The sequence below is a fragment of the Balaenoptera musculus genome, chromosome 10, assembly GCF_009873245.2.
Source record: "Balaenoptera musculus isolate JJ_BM4_2016_0621 chromosome 10, mBalMus1.pri.v3, whole genome shotgun sequence".
Classification (NCBI taxonomy): Eukaryota; Metazoa; Chordata; class Mammalia; order Artiodactyla; family Balaenopteridae; genus Balaenoptera; species Balaenoptera musculus.
The window spans coordinates 97,555,808-97,580,275 of NC_045794.1; the positions used below are offsets into that span (position 1 = coordinate 97,555,808).

General features: G+C 51.9%; 1 protein-coding gene across 5 annotated transcripts; it reads left to right on the plus strand.

The window, feature by feature from the left end:
- Positions 1–412: 412 nt before the first annotated feature.
- SEPTIN3 (septin 3) lies at positions 413–23,522 on the plus strand. Of its 5 annotated transcripts, none has more exons than XM_036866940.1 (12): positions 4,139–4,322; positions 8,868–9,059; positions 11,332–11,460; positions 12,138–12,219; positions 13,836–13,973; positions 15,273–15,390; positions 16,270–16,365; positions 17,649–17,672; positions 18,323–18,422; positions 19,645–19,696; positions 19,974–20,067; positions 22,203–23,522. In XM_036866940.1, the coding sequence occupies exons 1-12, from the start codon at positions 4,313–4,315 to the stop codon at positions 22,266–22,268; spliced, it is 1,101 nt and encodes a 366-aa protein (XP_036722835.1). In that variant the 5' UTR covers positions 4,139–4,312; the 3' UTR covers positions 22,269–23,522. The 5 variants fall into 5 exon arrangements, with proteins under 5 accessions (XP_036722834.1, XP_036722835.1, XP_036722836.1 ...); XM_036866941.1 differs by having other exon boundaries at positions 18,326–18,422; XM_036866939.1 differs by lacking the exons at positions 4,139–4,322; positions 17,649–17,672 and adding an exon at positions 413–1,787.
- Positions 23,523–24,468: the final 946 nt, after the last annotated feature.

Genomic DNA, 24,468 nt, shown 5'->3' on the forward strand with positions numbered 1-24,468 from the left:
AATAACCACTGCCCTCCACTGGGGCTCCTGAACATGTATATGTGACCTCCATGGAGTTGGCCATAGAGGGGCCACGGCCACTCGCCTGCAAAGGGAGAAGTTTCCTCATGCCGGGGCAGCCTGCTCATTGGATTCCACCCATTGCTGGAACATTCTTCCACATTCACCTGGTATCTTGGTAGGTGTGTGTGTGTGAGAGGGCCCATGTGTGTGAGGTGTGTAGGCATGTAGCAGGTGGGAGCTGTAGGAGGGCTGTAGGAAGGGACATGTGTACTCCACTGAGGACTTGACAGTCCCCCAAACAAGGCCCCTTCAGAGGAGCGCTAGCTGCTAGTCAGGAGGGGGAAGGCCAGCACCTGCAGTCTCGAGCACCTCACCCCTGCTTGGCCCCTTTTCTCTGTTAATCAGGGGAAGACGAAAGACCTGGATGGACCACAACTTTGAGATGCAGCCTCACGGAGCCCCAGGCGCTGGAACCTCCTTCCCCCGCAGCCACCTACTGGGGCGCCCTGCCCGCCCCTCAAAGCTCCCTGGAGGGGTGTCGCCTCTCATCCCTGTTCTCAAGAAGGCCGTCCATCTGGATGCTTTCCCCCAGAGCCACATCCCACAGGCTTCCGGCCGACCAGGCCTTGGAGCTAGGGCGTGGAGTGTGCCCCCACAGGAGACTGGCAAGAGCCTGGCACCAAGGAAGCTCAGCTCCATCTCCCTAACAGTCCGCCAGCACAGCCAGGCATGGCCCTTGGGCCCCCTACCTTCTCACTGGGAACAGGTGTCTACCCCGGGCAGGGAGGCTGCCACCCACAGAGGAGGGAGGCTGCCTTCTCCTGACTCACCATCTGTGACCCTAGTGCCAGGGGACAGGGTCCACTCCGAGGGCCCAGGTCACCCAGGTCTGGCCAAGCCCAGCAGGATGCCTGTAGTGGAGAAGCCCCTGGTGAGCTCATGCCTGACCCTGCCTTTCCAATCCCAGTTAGCTCAGACTCCGCCAGGTCCTGCAGGGCCAGGCTTGGTGGGTCAGAGGCACCCTGTCCCAATGACTGCCCATGTGCCTACCAGAGCTTCTCCAGGAAGAGGCAAGCCCCGGTCCAGGGGTATTCAGAGACCCCGGCTGCATCTCCAAAGGGCCATCCCTGCCACGGGGCCTGCGATGGCCATGGATTTGGCTACTCTGGATACAACGAGGCCAGGCACATCCAGACATTTATCCACAATGGCCACCAATAGGCCTGGCTTGGCTGTCAACTTGGCTACACCAAACACACCTAGACTGGACACAAGCACTGAGTGCCCTCATCTGGATAGCAAACTGGGCTCTGCCATGCACTTGGCTAAAGCAGGCACAACCAAGCCACGCACGGTCATGGATGTGGTGACGCCAGACCCAGAAAAGTTGGGCAAAGCCATAGCTACAGCAGGCACAGCCAAGCCAGATACAACCACAGAGGGTACAGCCAGGGAAGTGGCAGCACCAGATCCAGTCAAGCTGGACACAGCCATGGTGTTGGCTAGGGCAAATATAGCCAAGCTGGACATGACTACGGATTCTCTTGTTTTGGATACAAGCAGGCTGGGCACAGCCATGCATTCAGTTGTGCCAGTCACCCCAGACCCAGTCACTGGTGAGACCACACTGGACAGTGTCATTAAGCTGACTAGATCAGACACTGTCACCTACCCATCAATGCCAAGCAGAAGCACAGACGCAGCCCTGGACCATGCTACAGCAGATGCTGCCACAGACTGGGTCACAGGGCTCACCATGCTGGACCTGGCCAGAGAAACCAAAGGTAAATGCAAAGAGCTGGGCTGGGAATGCGCTGGACTGCTGGGGTGTATGAGCCTGGAGCTGTATTATGCTTGGATAGATCTGGGGGACTTTAAAGTCAGAGTTGAATGAGCTGGGAGAAGAGGGAATGGGGTTGAGTGGCAGAACACAGGGGATGCACCCTGAACTGGGTCCCAACCTGCCAGTCAGAGGTCAGGTTGAGGGAAGCCATCAGAAGGAGGGTTTACAGGGGTAATCTGTGGGAGAGCAATTATGCTGAGTCTGTCCTTTAGCATCTTCCATGATTGTTTCTTTGTTCCCTGAAGAGCTGAAATAATCAAGTGATCTATAGGTGAGTCCAGCTTGAAAAGCAAACCACCTACACGAAAATATAGACCAGCACTTCCGTAAGTGGTGATTTGTCTAACAGTCGACACTGCCAGGCTCCTCTAGATGTGAATAGTGATCTCACCCAAGACCTTCTAAATCATCCCCAGTTGGCCTTTCAGGAAGATGGCTGTTGCTTAAAAGGTGCCTCACCTGGAATTTTTTCTCGGTCCCCTACCCCCAGCCCTTTAGTCCTGAAAGGTAAGTTGGGGACTTGTAGGTTGGAAGTCCTACATAGAAGTATAAGCAGGTCAACACAAGGGCTAGAAGTTCATTTGGTCTTAGAGAGGCTGTGACATGCCTAAAGTCACACAGCTGGTTGGTGGCAGTAAGCTAATGGGAACCCAGATCTTGGAATTCTACTTTGGGCAGCCTCATTCCCAACATTTCAAAGGCTCAGAGATTCTGGGTCTGGCAGATGCTTGGAAAGCATCCAGTCCAGTGGCTTAATTGGCGTTGGAGGTTGTCAGCCCCCTTCTCATTGCCCTCTGCACACTCAGCCTGGGGCAGCCCACCCAGGCTCTGGTCTTCCCTCCTCCCTACGGGACCTCAGCTCTCCCTCCATCTTCAGCCCAGCTCTCTCTCTCAAAATGCAGGTGTAGACAGCCAGTGGCCTGCCAGACCCCTCTACCCAGACAACTCCCGGGCATGTCTAGAGGCAGCCCCCTTTCTTCCTGACTTCTGCCCTCCCTGATCTCACCCCCTCAGCTGCAGGCACCACCATACCAGAAACCTGGGTATCCTCCTCTTCCTCATCTTTCTCTCTCCTTCATCCCATCCAGTCTAATTCCAACTCTGTTGATCAACCTCCTCAGTCCTTGGCTGTCTGTCCCCTCCTCTCCATCCCTCTGTCCCTGTGAGGCCACCCCCTGCCCCTCCACACAGCTGCCACAGGGACTCATATATTTCATGGCAGCACTTTCTGCTTAACAGCTGTTGGTGACTCACTGTTATCGTCTTTGATAAGTCCAGCTCCTTAGCCTGGCTTCCAAGGCTTTGGACTTCTCCAGCCTCTTAGCTCTATATCCCTGTCTGGACTTTTCCCTGCTTTGGTGCACCCAGGAGCTCTGTTGTCCCTAGCACCATGCAGCTCTCGCCTCTGGGTCTCTCCATAGACTGCTTTCCCTTCTTCCCTCGCACCTATATTTGCCTTTCCATCTTGGCCCTCACCAAGGGCCCTCACCCCTGCACCCACAGTACCCGGTGGGTGCCCACCTCCCTGCACCCACAGTACCCTGTGCACACCCCACCCCCTGCATTAGGACAGTCCAGCTTTCTGTCTTGACCCACCAGACCCAGAGCTCTTTGAGGACAGAAATGATGATCCTCATTCCTGTCCCCTCAAGGCCTTGCAATATGCTGTCCATTCAAGTTGATTGAATGCAAGAATGATTTTTCTGACGGGTAAATTGAGGCTCAGGAAAGTTCCTGACTAGCTCAAGGTCACAGGGCTCATCATCCTAGAGCCAGGCCTGGAACCCGGGCTCCTGAATCAGGCAGGGTTCTACAGGCACCCGCATCTGGTCAGAACCGCGTTGAACCAGCCCAGCATCCCAACCACCGCGTGACTCACGCGCGCGCATCGCCTCCCGCCGATCCCACAGGTCCGCTGCGCTCCCCGCCCCGCCCGGGCCTAGAGGGTAACAGGCCGGGAGCAGGATCGAGGGGGAGGGACCGGGACTGGGATGCGGGAACCATGCCCCGCCCGGCACCTCGAGCCTGCAGGCGCAGCGCCCCCGCGCGCCTCCCCGGCGGCCCGCAGCCGGCCTTGGGTGCCCGCTCCCGAGTGCGGGCGGGAGGGGAGCCGGTGCGGGCGAGGACGCCGGGGGAGGGGGAGGGGGAGGGGCCCTCGGCGGGGCGGGCGGGTCACGTGGTGCGGGTGGCAGCGGCGGCGGCGGCGGCGGCGGCGGCGGCATCGGTGCAAGCGGGCCGGGGCAGCGCTGCGCCGAGCTAGCCGAGTCGAAGTCCCGGGCGGGCGCGGCAGCGCGGGGCGCGGGGACGGCGCTGCCGGGCCGCGGGCCTGGCGGGTGGGCGGAGAACGCAGAGGGGCGAGGCCCGGCTTCAGGGTCTGCTCGGCCCAGGAGGAGCCCGCGTCCAGCTCAGCCTTGCAGCCCCGCGCCCTGAGCATCTTCCCGGAGGAACGGAGACAAAGGAGGATTCATGTCCAAAGGTAGGAAGGCCGGCAGGGCCACCGGCGCGCGCCGGGAGAAGGCTGCGGCCCCCAAAGCCCGGCTGGAGATGCTACCAGGGGGAGGGTTGATGCGCTGAGGAGCCCATGCGCGGTGACATACGCACGGGCACACGCATACACGGTGGCACACACCCCAAGATGTACAAGCCCGGAGAAATGCACATATGGAAACGCGGAGAGATACAGAGACCCCCGAAGAAGCGAGGAGGCAGCCAGATGCCCACAGAAAGCTCCACACTGGAGCACACCAAGAAGTGCACACACATGCACACCACGCACAGGTATCAGGACCACCTACAGCGAGACAAGAGACCTGTGCGCTGACACACAGACCCCTTCCCCCACACACAGGCGCACACTGAGACAGGCACCAGCTGGTGGTCTCCAAGGGAACTCGTTGGCCTCCAGAGGACTGGGATGGAGGCAGGGGTATCCCAGGGCCATTTACTTCTGTGAATGGGAAAGTACTAAGATATCTTTTGTGATTCCTTTTCTGAGAGCCGGGGGCTGGAGCTGGGGTGGGCTGGAATTGCCTCTGCGGGTGGGGGCGGTGTCTTGAAGGCTGCTAGGGGCTGGGGGCTGGGGAAGATCTCCAGCTCCCCATGGAAGAGCCTCCCCACCCCCTGGATCCCCACTAAGCCAGGGAGGAAGGTGCTATTCTGGAAAGGTCCCCTCCCCCTGCTGCCACCTTCCCAACAGAGGGGTGGGGTCCCTGGGCCAGACAAAGACAAAGCCATTCATTTGCCTGTAAAAGAAAGCACCAGGGTCCTTGCTTGGCACAGGGATGGGGGGAGGTGCTGTTTCTGTGGGGACTAAGCTAGAGCTGAGTCGGGTGGACAATGTCTCTTCCTGGAGCACTGATGGGCAGGTGGCTCCTGGCAGGGGGTGCTGCAGACAGATCCCCTCCTCTCCAGGGGCCCTGAGAGAGCTGAGAGCTTAGGAGGAGCCCCAAGAACCACTTAGGTAGGGTGGCATATTTGAGCTACATCCTGCTGTGACCCCATCCTGAGCTCTTGCCCACCCTTGGGGAGCCCCCCTCCAATCCCTGTTGCAGGGGAAGGAGAAAGTCTTATAACAGAGTCTACCTCCGTGACTGTGGCCCACACAAGAGCCATTTGCTGGGTGGAGGTCAGCTGCTCTGCCAAGGGAGCAGCATCTGAGCGAGGAGAAAAGTGATGGCTCTGAAGTAACATCTGCCTTGCAGTGAGGCTTGCATTCATTCATTCATTCATTCATTCATTCATTGCTGAGTGTCTTGTTATACTAGGTTCATTGGGGCACAGAAATCAATAAGACGAGGCTCCTGCCCTGAAGAAGGGTGGGAACTGGCATATGTTCAGTGCCAGGTAATTTATGTCCATGCTTTTGTATAAGCTTCATAGCAACCCAGCAAGGTAGGTACTGTACCTATTTTCCTGAGGAGAACACTGAGGCTCACAGGGGTCATCCAGCTGGGAGTCAAGTATGGGCCACCTGGAGTTGGCATAGCGGGACCAGGGGAGCTGTAAGGGCAGAGGATGGAGCTACAGAATTCAGCTCCAGAGCTGCATTTGTCCTGTGCCCTGGAGGGCTTTATGTACTTGTCAGGCACCCTCACCAAACAGTGGGCCCTTGGGAGCAAGGACCTTGTCTGGGGTCCAAAAGTGTCCTTGGCATTTAATCTAAAGTTTGGCTGGAGTAGACTCCCATTTGACAGCATATGGAATGGCCTGGATGGGATGGATGGGATGGAGTGAGTGAATGAATGAATGTGATGACTAGAAAGTCAGGGGGCCGAGGCAGCACAGAAGAGAGGCATCCACATGAGATGGGAAAGCAGAGGCTTTCCTGAGGGGTAGCCCTTGGGCTGAATGGTGAAAAAAGAGTACGAGTTAGCCAAGGGTTGGAGTGAGCAAAGGGTCTTCCAGCAAAGGCTGTGACCCAGTGACCCACCACAGGTTTGCAGTAATTGTGGCTGATGGGTGGTTGTAATTGCCACGTGGTTGGGAGGGGCAGCTTGCCAGCAGGAGCTCTATGGGTGCTCATAGGTGCTTGATGGAAGAATGAAGGTGAGATCTGCTCCCGTGCTGGACCTGCAGCAGGCCTGCTGTAGCCCCTAGAAGTTGCCTTGGAATCTGGTAGGCCGGCCCCTTCTTGCAACCAGGGTCTGTCTTTTTGGGAATGATCTTTGAAGATGCTGCAGTTGACAGGCCAGGGCTGAGCAGGCCATGGTGAGGACACACACTTTACAAAAATACTTACAAAACTCCCATAAATAAATACTAGACTCACTTTCCAGGTCTGTAAAATGAGGTAAGACCCCGCCCACCCAACACACACATACACACTGATGGATCTATCTCACAACGCAGGTTGTGGAGACCAAATGGGCTGGCTGTAGAGGCATGAGGGAGATGAATGGGGCCAGCCGTGCGAGCAGCTGGGCAGGGAAAATGGGGCATTGGCCCCCAGTGCAGATGTGCTGAGTTGGGTCCGGGAGCCACATGCAGAGTGGAGGTGGAGGCCAGGCTGCTGAGAATCAGCTGCTGCAGGGCTGAGCCAATCTTGCTGCCTTCTGGGGCCGCCTGGCTGGCAACAGCTTCCTGGGAAGCAGGAGGGAGCCATGCCAGGCCCTGAGGAGGTCCTGAGACTTTGTCAGATTTGGCTGTGTCTGGGAGTGACAAGGAAAGGATGGTTTCCAATTGAGAGAGAGAGAGTCTTGCCAGGACCAGTGGAAGGACCAGGTGGTAGGGGTACAAGAACAGCCTCCTGGCTGGGTTTGGGGGTGGGGGAGGGAGGTACTCCTGTCCCCTCACCCTCTTTCCCATCTGCTGCTCCATCAGTTCTCTCTGTGAGCCTGAGACTCTGCAGGGTGGTAACCATGAACCATAGGATTCTAGAATGGCAGAGCTGGAAGAGGGCCTTTGGAGAGCGTGGAGTCCAGTAACTGTGCGGTGTAATTAGTGTCTGGGGCACCTCCCTTTAACAAGTGCTTCCACATGCACCACTTCATTTCCCCTCCTGACAGTCTGTGAACTTGAAAGGGACAGGAGCAAGAGGGTCTGGAACAGTGAGGCGCTGTGCGGGTGCTTCTAGGCATATACCTCGTGTGCAGTGCTCTCTACAGCCTTAATCACCATCCTAACCAGTTTACAGAGTACAGAGGAGGAAGCAGGCGCATGGGAGGCGGGGTGGTTTGCCCAAGTCCACAAAGCTGGCAAGCGGCAGAGCCAGGCTCTTTCCACATCACCACACACCCCCGTTTTACGGGGAGGGAAATGGAGTTGCTGTATCCTGAAACCCACCCTGGTGGACAGTGGCCTGATGAGGAAACACACAGATTTCTCTTGTATGTGAATATACCCATGATCTGCCAGACCCAGAGGGATGTTTGCCTTTCTCCACTGGGGAAGGGCTGTGATTTCAGCCTCCCCTTTCTTTTGCTACCCACCATCCCAAGAACACGTTGTGTCATGTCATCTAGGTCAGTGATGGCCCCTACTTGGGTCTCATCCTCTCCCCAACAGTCAAAAGGGGAGACTTATTCCCCCTCAGACTCAAAACTAAGGCTCGGAGGGTGTCTGGGGCACCTCAGGGCACAGACCTCCTTACTTTGCAGCAGTGCTTGTGGAACAGGGGGGACACGGAGGCTGGGAGACAGGACTGATGCTCACTCTGCAGAGATGGGGCAGCCCTATGTGCTTCCTCCTTTTTTAAAAAAAAAAAAAAATTATTTATTTACTTGGCTGCCAGGTCTTAGTTGCGGTGTGTGGGATCTTTAGTTGCGGCATGTGAACACTTAGTTGTGGCATGTGGGATCTAGTTTCCTGACCAGGGATCGAACCTGGGCCCCCTGCAATGGGAGCACAGAGTCTTAGCCACTGGACCACCAGGGAAGTCTCCCCATGTGCTTCTAAAAGACAAGCAACTGGATCAGTGACAGGCAGTCAACAGATGTTAGGTCCAGTATCCTAAAAGGTCTTTGCCCTTTTTCTGGGGGAGGCAGGACTCAGGTCGGAATAACCCCAGACATCTCTTAGATCAGTGGTTCTCAGCTGGGGCACTGTTGTCCGCAGGAGACATTTGTCACTGTCTGGAAATATTTTTGGTCATTAAACTAGGGGGGCTACTACCTGCATCTAGCAGAGGCCAAGGATGTCACTAAACATCGTACAATGCACAGGACAGCTCCCTGCAATAATTATCTGGCCTAAAATGTCAGTAGTGCCAAGGTGGAGAAACCCCTGGGTTAGAGACACAGATATGGTTCTTTGGAGCAGCGAGGTGCATATGAAAGCGCCCCAGCAACTGGAGGGTCTGGGTACTGGTCCAGATTTTGCATCTGACTTGCTCTGTGTTCTTAGGCAAGCCCTTCCCCCCCAGGCCTCAGTCTCCTCATCTGTGAGATGAGAGACCTGTACTGGATGACATGTCAGGTCCCTTCCAGGCCCGACTCTGTATGATTCTGTATCCAGAGAATAATACTGTGCCTTCCACGTGACCTCTGCTTTCCTCTAGCCCACCCCACCCACCTTGGCTTTTCAGGGCTCCCGGAGACCAGGACGGACGCAGCCATGTCAGAGCTGGTGCCTGAGCCCAGGCCTAAGCCGGCAGTGCCCATGAAGCCCGTCAGCATCAACCCCAACCTGCTGGGCTACATTGGCATCGACACCATCATCGAGCAGATGCGCAAGAAGACCATGAAGACTGGTTTCGACTTCAACATCATGGTCGTTGGTATGGAGGCCGTGGGTTCCCTGGAGGCCCTGGTGGCGGGCAGCACCCAGGATCCCGATTCTTTTTCTAGGATGGCCTCAGCCCTGGCTTCTCTAGAATGAGCTCTTTCTCGGAGGAAAGATCTCACTGTGCTGATCACAAAGGCCTGACCCCTTTCTCCCCACAAGGCTGGGTGATCCAAGGGTGGGAGCTGTGGGTGGGTGGTCATTGTGGCCTCATCACTACCTGGCTGTACACAGGCAGCCTTGCAGCTGTGCTCAAGTTGCCTTTGTGTGTGTGGCACACGGGGGGCATCACCAGTGTCCTCCCCTGCCTTCAAGAGCTGGGGGAGGATCGGATGAAAGGTGGTCTTCTTTCTGATCTTTTGTGTGCTTTCAAGCTTAGAGAGAATTTCCAGGACACTGGTCACTAAGTAGGGTCACTGGGTCACAGAATGTAAGAGCAGAGAGGGGCCTTTGCCTGATCTCAGTGAGATATTCTCTCTGTTGCTGAAACTGGGATCTGGGCATCATCCTTCTTTCCTCCTCCTTTATCCCCCAATCCAGTCAATCATCAAATACGGTCAATTTTACCTGGTAAATATCTCTCAAGTCTGTCCACCTCTCTCCATCTCCACTGCTACCACCCTAGGCCGAGTGGATCTCTCCCCTGGATTACCAGGGCCACCTGACTCAGTGCTGCTCAAACATAAGGAGCTAGGCCAGAGTGTAAATCATCTGGAAAGTCTTGCTGTAAAAAACATCGGCTAAACTAAACAGTGTGCTTGGTGACGTAAGTTGATTTACTTTCTGGTGCGAACTTCTTTTTCTCCTGGTTCTCTGTCTCCTGTCTCCTTCAATCCATTGTCCACCAGTGACCGAATAATTTTTCCAACCTGCAAAACTCAAGTCACACATCCTACTTAAAATCTTTCATAAGTTTAAGGGTTTAAATTCCTAGCCTGGCCTGGTACTACCTCTCCACTCATCTCTTACCACTTCCCATGTAGCATTCGACTCCTCACTTATAAGGAACAGTTCTCCTGGACTTGCCATGCTCTTTCCTACCTCTTAGCCTTTGTGTATGCTGTTCGCTCTCTCTAGAACCCGCCCCCCAGCTTCTCATGGGTCATTTGAAGTCATTCTTAGGTTTTAGCTTACTTATTACTTCTTAGTAGAAGTCCTCCTTGATCCCAGAGAGACTGGATTAGATTCCCTTTGGCACTGTCCGCTTATGTTTTGTCTCCCTCACACCAAATGGCTCCTTGAGGGTGAGGATGATGTCTTGTTCACCACTCTACCGCCAGTTCTAGCAAGGTGGGCCACTCCTCTCCCCGGCAGTGCCTGTGGCATTCATCACGGGTCAGTCACTGCGCGCAGTCAGTACCGAGCCCAGAGGTAGCCTTTTAAACATATTAGGCAGGTGGCTAGTGCCAGCTGCTCAGTTGGATTGAGAAATGTACCTTATTTGCCATCCCTGGTCTCATCCAGCTCCCTCCCTCCCCACAGTCCAATCAGTAAAGAGAAACTAAGGCCCAGAGGAGCAAACATGGCTAGCCCAAGGCTTCAGGGAAGAAGCACAGTTGAGTCTAGAACCTTAGGCTCCAGCCCCCTGCCGGGCCCATTTCCTAATATATGACAGGAATGCTCTAGACCAGCACACCTCAGACTTTATTGCCCATTTGATTCATCTGAAGTCCTGTTAAAATGCAGATTCTGATTCATAGGGCTGGGTTGGGGCCTGGGATACCTCATTTCCTACCAGCATCCAGGTGATGCCAATGCCACTCATTAGTTGCCAGGCTTGCCGGTGTGATTCTTGTGCATGTTTGAGAAGCACTGCTCAGGCCAGTGGTTTTCAAATATTTTTTAGTGTGGAACTCTCCCTTGGAATGAAATCTTCTGCAGAACTGCAGTGTCAGTATGCAAAGTAACTCTGTCTTTACTTTTAATATGATTAAATATTAAAAACTTAGGTCAAGCAAAAACAAAACAAAACCGAAAACCACTACACGAGACAAATGCAGAGGTTGTTCCTTTCCCAGTGGTCCTGGGGCTCCAGAAGGAGAGAATGTGGAATCCAACTAACATTCCCCCAGGTCCTTCACCAGTAAGTAGGAAACCGTTCCCACCCACCTGCTCTCCCTACTCAGCCCCTTGCCTCCCCAGTGAGCCGTCAGTCAAGGGCCTGGATCACAGCTCTAGAATTCTGTAAGCTCAGGGGAGAGATACTAGGCTCGGCGGGTGGGCATGGGGTCTCCCTGCTTTCTCATCCTCCTCCTGTCTTGCTGCAGGTCAGAGTGGACTGGGCAAGTCAACGCTAGTCAACACCCTCTTCAAATCCCAAGTGAGCCGCAAGGCCTCCAGCTGGAACCGGGAAGAGAAGATTCCCAAGACAGTGGAGATCAAAGCTATCGGGCACGGTGAGGACCAGGCAGGGACCCCGATGGGCATTGTTCAGAGGAGCCTCTGCCAGAAAAGGGAAAGAATGGGGCTTCTTGGGGAATGAGACAGATGAAAGGCAACCTCAAGACAGAATAGAATTAAGCCCTAAACACGAGGGAGCCAACTCCTTACACTGTAAGTCCAGAAAAGGGGGTGAGGGAATTAGAAAGGAATGAGGTAGGATTTGAGCTGGATGACAAAGGCTGGGTGGATTTAGACAGGCAGAAGGGGTAAGGAGGGCATTTCAGGCGCAGGGAACAGCATGGACAAAGGTGTTGAAGACCCTGAACTCGACTTTTCCAATAATCAGTCCTGCAGAAGGAAGGCGCCCAGGTTCCCCCCGGCTGGTAGGGGCACCTGGTGTCAGCTGGAGGAGTGACCTTCCTGGTGCCTTTTTTAAAGAAATTTATTTATTTATTTGTTTATTTATGGCTGCGTTGGGTCTTTGTTGCTGCACACGGGCTTTCTCTAGTTGCGGCAAGCGGGGGCTACTCTTCGTTGCAGTGCGCAGGCTTCTTGTGGTGGCTTCTCTTGTTGCAGAGCATGGGCTCTAAGCACGCGGGCTTCAGTAGTTGTGGCATGTGGGCTCAGTAGTTGTGGCACACGGGCTTAGTTGCTCTGCGGCATCCTGGTGCCTTTTCTGTTCACTCCCCAGTGATAGAGGAAGGCGGTGTCAAAATGAAGCTGACTGTCATCGACACACCAGGCTTTGGAGACCAGATCAACAATGAAAACTGGTATGTCTGCCTGTGAGATTTCCACCCTAAAGACTCTGCAAGGCAGATACTGAATGTGGTGCAGATTCATTCACACTGAAAACCGTCTGCGCCCTCCATGCTGAGGGGTTAAGCGGGAAGACTTGCTGAAAGAGGGGAGGGGGTTTGTCAGGAGGCAAGGGAAGAGGTCCACATGGGGCCCAGGTACGGGGATGGAGGGGGACAGTATAGAGGGAATGTCAGCTGAGGGATTGCCTGGAGATGGGAGTGGATCTGTCATAATAGGCAGGAGAACTGGGGTGCAAATCCATGCTGGCCTGAAGGCTGTGGCAGGGAGCTTGGCCTGAGAGCCAGATGTTATAGCCCCGGACAAAGAGAGAACGGGTGGAAAACAGGAGGAAGGGGAGTTTCCATGGAGAATCTTTGCCTCTGGGAATCCACAGAGCAAAGCTGCAGTCAGCGTCCAGCCAAGAAGGGGTGAAATACACTGCCCAGACATAGACGGAAGGGTCGACTGTGAAAAAAAAGCACAACGTAAGAGCTGTGAGTTGGGTTTCATTCACTGTCTCACTGAGGACTGTAGCCAGGGAGACAGACTCTCAGATGGTTCTGAGGACCTGCTCTGAAGAGGTGGGGGAGAGGCAATATATGTGTGACTTCTGGCTGGGGGATACGGAGAGTCAAGCAAACATCTCAGCAAAAGGCTCGTCACAAGGATCAGATATCTCAGTTAAGATTTTAATGCTTTTCTAATAGGGGAAGGTGCAAGGATTTGGGTCCATAAAATTTTTTTTTCTGAAATACAGCTATCTAAGGGCCTGTTTTCCCTGTTTTCCCAAAGTGCAGAGAGCCTTATCCTGTTCTTTGTCCTGAATTCCTTTCAGGGTATATTGTAGGTCAGCGGCTGCAGTGACTAATGACTTAATCCTTGTAGAACCAGATGGCAAGTGACATTCCCCACTTTACAGAAGGTTCCAGGCAGGAGTTTGCTCCCAGACAGGGATGGTGACAGTTGTGCCTCTGTGAGGGAGCTGGGGTCTGCCCCAGACAGACAGGACCACTCAGCAACACACCTAGGAATTGGCTGTATTGATCTTAGAGAAGTGGCTGGTTTCCTTCTTTTCTGGCTATACACACACTCCTGGACAGAGAAGGGTTATTATTCATTGTTATCAATGAATTGTTGCCATGACTGAGTACTTGCTATGTGCCATTGCTCTGTTAAGTACTATACCTGTTCTTTCTGATTCTTATATGCATCTCTCCAGGCACCTATTGTTACTCTCTTTTTACTTATGAGAAAACAGCTTCAGAGAGGGGCAGAGATTTCCCCAGAGCTGCCCAGCTAATAAGTAATGGATGTGGGGAAAGTGTGTGCTGCTGTCGGGAGTGGGATGGGGTTCTGCAGGTTCCCTTAGCCCAGTCAGAGAGCTAGGTCCCCAGGAGAGCTCTGCTCTTGCTAACAGGGAAAGCCATCCATGGGAGGCCGAGGGAGAATAGTCAGCAGGTAACCTAGACCCACCAGGGGAGGTAGGAAATGAGACGGATGTGAGGGGACTGCTACCTGACCATGTCTAAGGTGAGCTCCCACGTCCTGTCCTTCTGGGATATCCATCTGCTTTCTTCCCACCCCCCAGCTGGGAGCCCATTGAGAAATACATCAATGAACAGTATGAGAAATTCCTGAAGGAGGAGGTGAACATAGCCAGGAAGAAACGCATCCCTGACACTCGTGTCCACTGCTGCCTCTACTTCATCTCCCCGACGGGACACTCGTATGTACCAGTCCCACCCCCATTGCTGGGCCTGGCTTTAGTTTGCATCATCTGTGCCCAACCTGTAGTGGGTAACCGTTACCTGGACTCAGCTGGGGAGGGCCAGATGGGCCCCAGTATAGTCACAGCCCTGTGATTCCCCAGAGTTTCTTGCCAGGAGAGTGAAGCTGACCAACATCAGCCCCTACGCTGCCCATTGGTGTTCTAGCACCATAGCACGACTGTGCCAGCAGACAGAAGTTGGTTTATGTGCGCAAAATGCTCCTCATTTGTTCAAGAGATACCTGCTTTGCACAAGCCTGGGGTCGGGGGCAGTAAGACGGGTGAAATGGGGGGGGGGCTGGGCTACTGAATTGGGGCTGGTGTTTTTGGGGGGGTGGGACCCAGCTGTAGGCATTTGGAGGGCGGCCAGCCCAGCATGAGGAGCCAGGTGTCTAGAGATGAAGACTGGCAATAAACAGGGCATGCTGGGAACTCTGGTTGTTGAGTATCAGGCGGGGCTACATGATAGGGAGTACCAGGAGAGAATGGAGCAATCCAAGTAGGCGAGCAGAGGGCGGCTGTCTCGTAATTTATCACTAAGCCCAGCTTAGTTCAATTCTTGAGAAGATGGCACAAGCAAGGCAGGCCCCCAATTTTGGAGGAATCAGATACTCAGCAGGTTTTCAATGGAGGAGCTCAGGAACTCAACAAAAAGTTTGCGCTACCCCTGCCTAGCACCTGGACCCAAGGTCAGAGCAAGCCAGCAGATAGCCTGACTGAATGAGTCCCCTGGACTGCAAACTAGAGCCACATTGGGGCCCCAGAGTCCAGAGGAAGCTGGCCCCTCAGAGGGGGAGGGGTCAGGCCCCCAGATGGACCCCTGCAGGACTAACTGGGGGCTGGGAGGAGGCCTGTCAAAAAGTGCTGTCTTGTAGGCAGAATAGACACACACATGTAACCGTGACACAAGGACATTTGGGTAGGGACAGAAGTCCACAGCTGTTCCCAGGAGAAAGAAATCTCAGGTCAGAAAAGATGTCACGAAGGCGTGGTTTGAGTGGGGCTTAAAGAAGGCAGGATTTGCATGGGAACCGAAGAAGAGAAAGACAGGTGGTGGACCATGTGTGGGTGGAGAGTCGGGGTCTCTTCTGCACATTGAGATGGTGGATGCGTGTCAGATAGGAAAGGGAGCAGCCTCCTGGCCTCAGCCAGTTCCCAGCCCAGTCCTCCTGTCCCAAGGGTGCCCCTGGAATGGTGGCAGTGGCTGAGTGGGGGAGGGCACGGTGGCTCTGACTCCCCACCTTCTCTGGGCCCCAGCTTGCGACCTCTCGATCTGGAGTTCATGAAACACCTCAGCAAAGTTGTGAACATCATCCCTGTCATTGCTAAGGCTGACACCATGACCCTGGAGGAGAAGTCTGAATTCAAGCAAAGGGTGAGAAAGCCCCCTCCTCCTTTTCCTGTCCCCTTCCTTGCCTTCCCCTCTTCTGGTCCAAGCCCTCTCCTATCCTTCATTATCACATCCACCCTCTACCCCGCTTCCCACCCAGCCCCTACTCAACCATTAAAGAGGCTGGGCTGGTGGTATCTGGGGACCAACAGTGAAGAGAAGTTAGTGCAGCTCCAGCCTTCTTCCTGCCCTCCAAACTTACCTGCAAAGACCTCTGAACACATAAATCACCGTGAACATGAGAAAGCACTCCTCACTGTTAGGCTGCTTGAAGGACTAATTAATCAACTGCCTGCTAGTCCTTATTATTTTCCATAAGCTCTATCCTGTGTCGGACACACAGGCGACGGGGTTGGGGAGATGCAGAAGTATAAAGACAGTTGCTGCCTTTAAGAAACTTACAATCAAGTAGATTACTGAAAAGATACTGGGTGGCTTCCTGGAGGAGGAGACTTAAGCCGAGCTTTGAAAGAGGATAAACAGAGAGGCTGGGGGTGGGGGCGATGCACCTCTCTTCCCTGCAAACAGGAATATAACAAGTATGGCATGAGCACTGCCCATGTGGAATCTGTTCCAAGCTGTACTGCTTGTCTAAATCCTAATCTTACCCTAAGATAAACAAGCTATACCCCCAGACTCTTCCTCATCGCAGGCTGGGGTGGGCTATGGTAATTGTAGGATTGGGGCTCCCATATGTTCAGGATCCTCCTGCTGCCCAGGGCCTCAGAGTTCAGAGATAACTGGATTATCAAAGACTGCATTCACCCCTCTGACTTCAGCATGCACACACTTGCACATGCACACACAGCCCTCTCTCCCATTATCCTGACACTTGGCTACCATGCTTCTCCTCCCCACCTCTAGGTTCGAAAGGAGCTTGAAGTAAATGGCATTGAATTCTACCCCCAGAAGGAATTTGATGAGGATTTGGAGGACAAGACAGAGAATGACAAAATCCGGGTAGGTGCCTGGGACTCTGTTCATCACACGGATGCCCGCCTTAGTCCCCCAGGGATGTGTATCATGTACCACTTCTGTTTTTCAACCTGCTTTTCCCTTTCCATACTCCCTGCCCCACCTTGCCTGACCCAGACCAGAAGTGTCATGGGAGAGGATGAGGACTTGGGGCGCTGGCCAGGACTGTGAACCCTGCACCCAGAAAGCCAACGCTCCCGTCCATCCCCAGACCACACAAAAGCCTCTCACACACAAAAGCCTTCCCCCACAGGGCCAAGTAAAACCAGGGTATGGGGTGATGGAAGGGCACAGGCAGGAAAAGCTTCAGGCTGGGGTCCAAAGTATCTATACTCTATCAGAGCTCTGCCTCAGTTTCCCCTTCTATAAAATTCAGAGGCTTATAGGCTCTTTTTTTTTTTTTTCCCTAGAAGAACGCTTAAAAAAATTAAATGTCAGACAGACTCCAATATATAAAACACAAAAACAGAGCTGCTTTGGCTAAGCGACACAGGCACAGCCCTACCTTCTGAGCAGCCCTTGGGGTATTTCCTGGGAATCTTTTTTTTTTCTGGCTGCGTTGGGTCTTCGTTGCTGTGCACGGGCTTTCTCTAGTTGTGGCGAGCAGAGGCTACTCTTTGTTGCGGTGCGTTGGCTTCTCTTGTTGCGGAGCACAGGCTCTAGGCGTGCGAGCTTCAGTAGTTGTGGTGCGCGAGCTCTAGGGCGCATGGGCTTCAGTAGTTGTGGCTCGAGGGCTCTAGAATGCTGGCTCAGTAGTTGTGGCTCACGGGCTTAGTTGCTCCGCGGCATGTGGGATCATCCCAGACCAGGGATCAAACCCGTGTCCCCTGCATTGGCAGTCAGATTCTTAACCACTGCGCCACCAGGGAAGTCCCTCTCCTGGGAATCTTAAGGCTTCATGAAACCTGGCTTGGAAACCACTGACCTATGTGATTTCTAAGATCCCTCTCAATTCTAAACTTCTACTATTCCGTAATTCTACATCAGAATCCTGAGTTCTAGTCTGAGCTTTTCCATTAACCACTGTAACCTGGGACAAATCACTCACTTGCTTCGGTCTTGAGTCTCCTTCTTCATCAAGTGTGGTAACCTGGTAGAAGCCCCTTACCTGATGTAGAGACAGGTAGTTGGTCAGTTAATTGAAAAAGTCAATTGAAGTGAAGAAATCATTTTAAAAATGAAGCACATTAATCTTAAATGTTTTAAAATAAATGTTTTAATATAAATCTTAAATGTTTTAATACATTCATTAAACATTCTTTTCATAGAGAGACAAGCCCTCTTCTTTGAAGGTAAGTCCGCTCTGAATGCAAAAGCAACTCACCTTTATCAAGTCTTTCTGAAACATTCAACTTAATTTTCAGAGAAACAACTCTCCACACTGCTATGTCCTCAGCTTATATAATAGTTAATTTATCCAATTACAACAACAAGTACACACCAGGCAAAAAGATTTGGGAACAGACACCTGGTGGAGCAGAGGGGCCTACGCACATCAGAAAGCAGCCTCTGAGCTCTGGAAGGTCAGCGGGTGTGGGCCTCTGCCAGTGGGAGAGACAGTGTAAAGCTTCAGTTACTTTGGCAGTCAGTTGTGTAGGTGTCGTTTAAGAGGTCTGTCTTTCCTGGCTATCTCACAGAGTTGTTCCAAATCAAACCAAACCTGATAAAGTGCTGAAGAGCATGAAGCATTCTCCAGTTGTAGGAAAGCTGACTTACTGAGGTTAACCAGCTGGGCAGGGGAGCAATCGGGGTTGGACCCAGGCCTTCGGACTCCCAGACCAGTGCTCTTTTTAAGAGACAAGAGCCTTGCCCTTGCCATCACTGGGATTACTGAGCTTCAGAAATGTGCAGTTCAAGGCTAGAGGCCCAGGACCGTACTCCATCCTGCCCTTGGAGGCCCAGATGGTAGGAGGATGACATGCACGTGTGTCTGGTTTCTCAGCAGGAGAGCATGCCTTTCGCTGTGGTGGGAAGTGACAAGGAGTACCAAGTGAATGGCAAGCGGGTCCTCGGCAGAAAAACTCCCTGGGGGATCATTGAAGGTAATTCAATGCATCTTCTTGAAGAACTGGCCGCTGGTCAATTTTGCTTATTTATTAAGCATCTATAGGTCAAGGCACAGTCCTAGGATGTAAGATATAAAATGAATGTCAGCCAGACCCTGCCGTAAGGGGCTTACAGTCTAATTGGGAAGATGAGGCTCACAGGCAGGAAGCAATAAAAGATGGATTTAGCACCTGCCCAGGAGGCACTAGCTCGAGGGTCAAAGGAGTTCAGAACATGGAGAGATTAATAAGAATCAGAAAAACCAGAGAAAGGTTTTCACCTGAAAGGGGGCATGATCTGAAAAACTCCTGAAGGGTTGTTCAGATGTTGCCATTTTCATTTTATTAGGAACGATGTGACCTTGAGAAGGTCACAGTGATTCTGAAAGTTCTCAGAGAATCGCTTCAGTCGATCACATTCATTATGATGCCCTCGGAGAGGAGCAGGGTAGGCGTGGCTGCTCTCAGAACATCACGTGCTGAGGCACTTGAGTCTCAGACAGGTTAAGTGTCCTGTCCAAGATCACATGGCTTGTTAGTGGTGAAACTTGGATTTTAGACCCAGATATTTTGATTCCAAAACCAAGTTCATCCCATTTTATCGTGTTGTCTCTCATTTTTCTATGACCCTTTGTTGGGATTTTTAAAAAAATAGCATTTTCTCATCATCTGCCTTGAATTATGAGAATATCTGTCCTACCCATTAGATTGTGAGACAAGAGGGTTTATGACTTAATCCTCTTCTGCTTCCACAGTCTTTGGCAAGTGATTTGCAAATAGTAGGCACTCAGTCTATGTTGAATTAAACTTATCAAGCCATCATGACCTTTTTAAGATGGCACAGTTATTTTCTATGTGTGTTACTGTCTTCCAGTCAGATTATAAGCTCCTTAAAGATAGGCATTGTGTCTTAGGCCTTTGGCAGGTTTCTTAGACTCCCTGTGTATTAGTTTCCTTTTCTATAAAATGGGAAATATAATAGTGCTTATTCCACAGAGTCTAGAGTAGTATTGTGCCACTTTAGCTACTTAATGAATACTTGTTCAATGAGTAAAATCCAATGCACTGAAGTGCCAAGATGAGCACACCTCTGAAAGGATGACCATAGCCTGACCCGTGGCTCCCTCCTAAATGCCTCCATGACCTGAACAGAAATTCACCTGCTGGTGTTGCTGCATTAGTGAAATGACCACCTGTTTTTTTTTGTTGTTGTTCACAGTGGAAAACCTCAACCACTGTGAGTTTGCCCTGCTTCGAGACTTTGTCATCAGGTAAGATGCACCCCTCCCGTCAGATGGCAGGTTTAATTATTTGGGGTCTGGAGGCCGTCTGTTCAGATCCACTTCCTCAGCCCCCAGGTCTCTCTGACAGAGCTTTCTGCTCCAGTCCCAGCTCCCGTCTCAAAGGAAAAGGGGCTCAAGAGGTATCATTCGCTCTCTGGAGTGGGTCCAGGCCATGGACGCGATGTGTGGACCTCAGACATGGGTCCCCTCTTCCTCCTCCCGCCCCTAATCACATCCCTCTCTCTTCTCACCCTGTGTCCTTCAGGACCCACCTCCAGGACCTCAAGGAAGTGACACACAACATCCACTATGAGACCTACAGGGCCAAGCGGCTCAATGACAATGGAGGCCTCCCTCCGGTGAGCGTGGACACAGAGGAAAGCCACGACAGTAACCCATGACGACCCTTTCTCTGTATCATCACACATACCCACTTCTCCACGCACACACATCTCCAAACCACCACCAACCACCTTCTTCCTTTCTCTCCTGTCCCACAGGCCTATCTGGTAATTGTGGAGCATCTTGTCTACAGTGTGTGTGTGTGTGTGTGAGAGAGAGAGTGTGTGTGTGTGCTTGTGTGTGTGTATGTGTGTGTGCCTGTGCAGGGGTGAGGTATTTTTACTGCCCTCCCTGGAAAGTCCCTTGTAAGTTTGGTTCCTCCATGGCTGTCCATTATCTGTCTCCTTTCCTTGTGTCCCAGAACAAAGCCGTGTACCTCACTCAAGTGGTCTGGGGGAGGTTTCATTTAAAAATGATGGGAGCAGGTGAGCCACAGGTAATGCTTTCTTACCTCTGAAACCCACCTGCAAACAGGGACTGCAGAGATTCTCCCAGGACAGTCTGTGGAGCTAGACCTGGGAGGGGACGGGGAGTTGATGACTTAACCCTGCCTGTAAGTCCGGGGTGGTCTGAGGTAAGGCTAGGACTATTTGGGAAAAGAAAGGTCAGGGGAGAGCAGAGAAGTAGGCCAGAGCTGGGCTCCTGCAGAAAGAATTAGTACCTAGAAGTGGAGAAGAGAGCTCCACCCTTCGGTCCGTGTCGCGTTCACCGTCCAAAAGCTACTACCTGTCACCACCAAAGACTGCTGCTTTCCGCACTCCCCTTGCCTCGCTCCCCTCGGCTTCCACTTTCTCTCTTTCCCCCCCTTTCCCTCCTTCCTTCATTCTGCCCCCTCTGACTTTTCACTTCTTTTTACCCTAATCCACTTTAGCTTCATTTCTATATTTAGGATTTATGCCCAGTCTACTTCCAAAAACGACTTTAAGCCACTTAAAATAAAATCATCGCTTAAATCACGGGACAGTACAAACTGAGATTTCAAGAGAAATCGGATTTATAGAGAGGCATGGGAAAGAAAGTTTCTGCAGTCGAGCGCTGAAAATGGCCCTGAGCTTGTGGTCGGCCCAGCAAAAGAGGAGACACAGCGAGTTATGCGGTGCCCACTGGTTAAAGAAGCACATGTGCTGGTCAAGTGAGACAACCTTTTTTAGGCATTAAGTTCTAGAAGAACTGAGTCTAAAGAAGTATCAAGAACACTATACAGTATTTGTGTTTCTTGGTAGTTTGGCAATCTTAAACCACACCTCCCTTCTCTCCATCAGGATTCTTCCTCCTTAAAGCTGGCTTCTGTTTCTCTCTTCTTCTTGTGTATACTTGACCCCCTCCCCCTTTACTTCTCTTCTATTATCTCTCTGTCTCACTCTCTCTCTCATGTTGAAGCTAATTGCATTTTTGTCTGTCTTTCTCTGCTTTTCCCCAGTTCCTCTTCCTGGCCCCTGTAGACATTCCCAGTGATACCCACAATCATACATGTAGCCTTTTCTTGCCTTTCCCTTCAGCCCTGTATTTATTAATGCATATATTTCCCCTGTTGTTTTACAAACAAGTTACTCTTTCTCCTTTAGTCTGTAAGGTGGCTGAAATTTGGGGCTGGGGAAACAAGTGATACAGTTTGCAGTAGCCTCTTACAACCTCCTGTTCCATCTCCTGGTCTAACCCTAGGTGTTTTACTGGTTCCCCTACAGATCCAAGCATTTATAGTCCCTTATCACTCAGGTGCTAGGAAAACACATAGACTTAAGACCAAGGTTCAGTGGACCAGGAGAAAGCGGCAGGTGATCATGTTGCCAGTGGCCCAAAATTCATGGTCACAATCTTTCCTGGAAGCTCCTTACCAATCCAACCCACATCTTCCCTCACCCACAAAGTTATTCCAGGCAGGATAGAAGAACGGCAGGGTCAGAGCCCAGAGGTTGCTACATTTCAGCAGAAGAGGGATCCCTGGCTTATATGGAGACGTGGGACTAGACACCACGGCCTAGCGGGGAAGGTCTAGGGGTGAGGGGGGTGGGGGGGCATTGGAGAGGCTGAGTAGGAGACTGATGCTTGGCGCCCCTAAATCATGATCTCAGCCTCCCTGGAGAAGCTGTTTTATATGTCTGCTGCCAGCTGCTGGTCTCCACACCCTCAACCGTTCTCAACCCCCCTGCAGGGAGAAGGCCTCCTGGGCACTGTCCTTCCACCTGTGCCAGCCACCCCCTGCCCCACTGCAGAATGAAGGCCATTTCAAGCGCCGCTCCTCCCTCCATTCCTCTCAGCTGTTATTGCTGCAGGGCCACGCCCTTTTTAGTGCTGTGCGTGTCCAGCCAACACCACGGCCCCTCTCAGCCCTCAGCCGGTGGGAGGGGCCAGCTGCCTCTTTAGGACAGTTGCTTCTTCCATTCATCCAAACCACCCCTCTCCTCCCAGTGGAATGGAGTTCTCACCAGCACTGCCCTCCTCCATCGTCTGTGTCAGCTGGTCCTAGGCCATCTGTAGGGTGAAGGAGCTCACCGAGAGCTCCTTCTGCGCTTGCAAACCCATACCGGCTACTTGTAACCATCTCCAAGGGAAACGGCATTGCTCCCTGTCCATTCATCTGCATGAGCTACTCTTGGCTTCCTTAAAGGGTCAAGAAAGCAACTTTTCTGCTTGTCAGATTTGTTGATGTCAGCTGTGTGAGCCCCAAGGTGGGACGAGGGTGTCTCCTTCATTGCTCAAAGCTTATTTATAAGGATGGGTCACTACAGATGTGGCGGAGCAAGGGCTAGGATCACTTTTTTAAAAAATCACTGCTTGTGGCTGGCCCGGAGGGCCGTCACACACCCTCCCTGCCCCATAATGCAGCCACTTAGGGAGCGTGGTTTTCCTGAGACATTCCTGGAGTTGACTTCCTTATCCTCAAACTTTAAATAAGAACTAAATGCACACACAAAACTCCAGAAAGTCACAGGATGTGAACTCTAGGAGGAAAAAAGCACCGTTCTGTCCACTTAGCAATAAGAGGGAATCTCTTCCCACCCACCCTGACTACTCCACCCCACCCCCTCCCCCACTCTGTTAACGTGAGCAATGAATCAGCCTGGCCACAGTTGGTCACTATAGGCTAGTGGAAAATCCCCAGTGGAGGGCACAGCCCCGCATCAGATGCATGAATGTTTGCGAATGTCGGCTGCCACCGCCCCACACACTATGTCTTTATGGAATACCCCTTGCCCACTGCCCCACCATTTCCACCTGGACACAACTTGCTCCAAGGCTGGTGACTTGTGGGCCATTCATCTACAACCAAGTCCTGATGGAGCAAGAGGCCCAAGCCTAGGGGATGCAAGAACGACCCATTTCTTAAATGTTACCAGTCCCAGCCAACCTTTTGGTGACATTATGGTTAATTTTCCCAATTGAAAGTAAGCAAACAGACGCTCAAACTGGTTGTGTAAATGTTGCTAGACTTTATGTGTTGTACAACTAAACATCGCTGTTTGAACAATAACTGAACTGTGTTTTATTTTTGCTCCTCGATCCTTGGCCAAATTAGCTATTACATCATCTCATCCATGTGTGGAGGGTGAGACAGGGACCATCTTGGTAAGAAGTAGACACAGAAATTAGAGATGGAAAAATTTTTGTGAGGTCAGTTCATCTTCAGTTGGCATGAAGTTGGACCCCCGTCATTATTCCCTGGAGTTTTGTATCCAAAATGAGTGATGGAGCTATCACACTTTACCTTGAGGGATGCTATGCTCTGCATAGCCTGTCTCCTCCAATGGAAACAATGTCTATTTTCATTCAATTTCCTAGCTTTCACCCTCCTTTTTCCAGAAGGCATAAAACCAAATCTAGGAAAGGAGTGGACCTATCTTGCCTAGAGACCTGCCTTTTTTGCAGTGAAGACTTTTAAGAGCTAAACTTAAAGCACTAGCTTGTATTTTTCAAACTTAAACCAATCCTTCCTCTCTATGAGGTTCACACTCTCTTCTATAGCCAGCAAATAACACAACTCTACCTGTATATTATCTCTCTGAATTTGAATGTGACAATCATGTGCAACTGTGTTTGGGTCCTCAACATTCTGTAGGGTGAGCACAAGGTATAGATGAATGGTGGGGAGTCAAGACTAGAGGAAGAGAGGTCAGCAGGCCCTTGGAGTCATTCAAGTAAAAGGATGAGGAGTGGAACTAGAACGGCAAGGCCACACCAAGATGGAGGGAAGTGAGAAGATTTGAGTGACAGCAGTGTGGGAATCATAAAATATCACAGCTGAAAGAAACCTAAGAGTTCTTCTAGTTCTTCCTTCAAACAGATATGGAAACAAGTCTAGAAAGCATAATCGTCTTGCCCAAGGTTGTACACTTAGTTACCAAGGCAGAACAGGGCCTAGACCTCAGTGCTTGTTCCACTGCTTCACGCCATTCCTATTGTAATCATGCTTTAAAAGT